At 44.7% G+C, this 1,733-nt stretch overlaps 1 protein-coding gene across 1 annotated transcript; it reads left to right on the top strand.

The window, feature by feature from the left end:
• Positions 1-547: 547 nt before the first annotated feature.
• On the top strand, positions 548-917 carry LOC126387230 (PEX5-related protein-like; the record flags this gene model as incomplete). Its single annotated transcript, XM_050039770.1, has 2 exons — positions 548-691; positions 773-917. Coding segments are annotated over 2 exons (289 nt in total), but the record flags the coding sequence as incomplete, so codon positions are not given.
• Between the last annotated feature and the right edge of the window lie 816 nt (positions 918-1,733).

The following is a 1,733-nucleotide window of genomic DNA, read 5'->3' as shown; positions in this document are numbered from 1 at the left end:
AAGTTGAAATCTAAACATAATGAACCTGACTATTACATGTTTCAGATAAATATCAAATATCAAAATACAAACTGTATTAGAATAATAACTAGAAGGATAAAGCAGATCAACACACAGCGGTGGAGAAGACTGAAAACACTGCAGTGTAGAAATACTCTGTTACTCTGTTAGAAATATTATCATCTAAATTCATCTGATCACATAACATCCTGTTACGTCTGTGTTGAGATGAGCGACTCGTGTGTTCAGTTCAGTCTGTGTTTTAGAGTCAATAAATCAAAGTGTCGACAGCTAATGACGAGTCCTTGTTTTTTACTTTGAGGTTTTCAGATGTGAGGTTTTCACAGGACACTGAACATTTATGGATTCTGGATTTGATTTTATAATATTGTTGTGGTGTAATTTGTTCTGAAGCTCGTTGAATGTAAAATAAAAGTGGCCCGAGGACTGAGCCCTGGGGACCTCCCTAATGAGGTCACGTGACCTCACACAGGTAAGGTGGTGTGATGTCAGCAGCTGTTAAAGAGCAGGTGTTTGTCTCGTACAGGGTTATTTCTTCAATGCCAACAACCCGTACAGAGACTGGCCCAGTGCCTTCGCTGAGGGGCAGGAGAAAGCTCGGGAGGGAGACCTGAACGCCGCCGTCCTGCTGCTGGAGGCCGCCATCCTCCAGGATCCGCAGGACTCTGAGGTGAACTGGAATATTTGACATGTTCTGATGCAGTCATCCATCTTTGATGATGAAGGTTAACTCTTCTTCGTGTGTTTTCAGGCCTGGCAGGTTTTAGGAATGACGCAGGCTGAGAACGAGAACGAACAGGCCGCCATCGTGTCGCTGCAGAGGTCAGACTTCCTGTTGTTTCCACTATTCACAGGAAGGTTACTGAGGTACACCTGCGCCCCTGCAGGTCAGACAGGTGATGAAGTTTATAAATAAAGATTCTGATTGGCTGTTCATCTTTGATGAAGAATCAGAGGCCAAACACATGACATGTCGTTAACCACCTGGAACACATACTGTAGGTCGGGCGCTGGGCGCTGCTCTCGTGCCTTTTCTGTGCCAACTTTCAAGAGCGCAGTGGCAAGTAGTGTCTGAAGTTGCTGAGCAACCTTAACAAGCATCATATAGCCTGTTTACCTGAAACCCTGAGGTCAGAGCTGATCTACTTCCTGTTTGTCTGTCAGACAGACGTAAACAACAATCAGCTCCTCCTCCATGTTTATCTCAGACTGATAAACATATCTGTGTGCTCTGATTGGTTGGCGGTCGTCATGTGACATGCAGTGCGCTGCTGCGTTCTAGAAGTTGATCTGTGTTTATCTCTGGAAGGCATGACCTGTGTCCGCCCCCCCGGCCTTGCATGACTCAGGGACAGTTTAAACTCCTCACTGAGTGACGTGTGGACGGAGCGCTGCTTCAGCGCCAAAGTTCAGCTGCTCAGCCAGTCGACGAGGAGGGAGGAGTCATTATAAGGACTTTCCTCAAACCTGACCCCTTAACCTTTAACCCCTAACCCCTGAACCTTTATTCAATTCAGTTCAATTCAATTTTATTTATAAAGCCCAATATCACAAATCACAATTTGCCTCACAGGGCTTTACAATCAATCAATCAATCAATCAATTTTATTTATAAAGCCCAATATCACAAATCACAATTTGCCTCACAGGGCTTTACAGCATACGACATCCCTCTGTCCTTACACCGCGTTCCAAATTATTATGCAAATGAT

This window comes from Epinephelus moara, unplaced genomic scaffold (assembly GCF_006386435.1).
Source record: "Epinephelus moara isolate mb unplaced genomic scaffold, YSFRI_EMoa_1.0 scaffold2936, whole genome shotgun sequence".
In the NCBI taxonomy this organism is placed as follows: domain Eukaryota; kingdom Metazoa; phylum Chordata; class Actinopteri; order Perciformes; family Serranidae; genus Epinephelus; species Epinephelus moara.
Note: the sequence above shows the minus strand (reverse complement) of the source record. Positions and strands in the feature narration are given on the sequence as shown.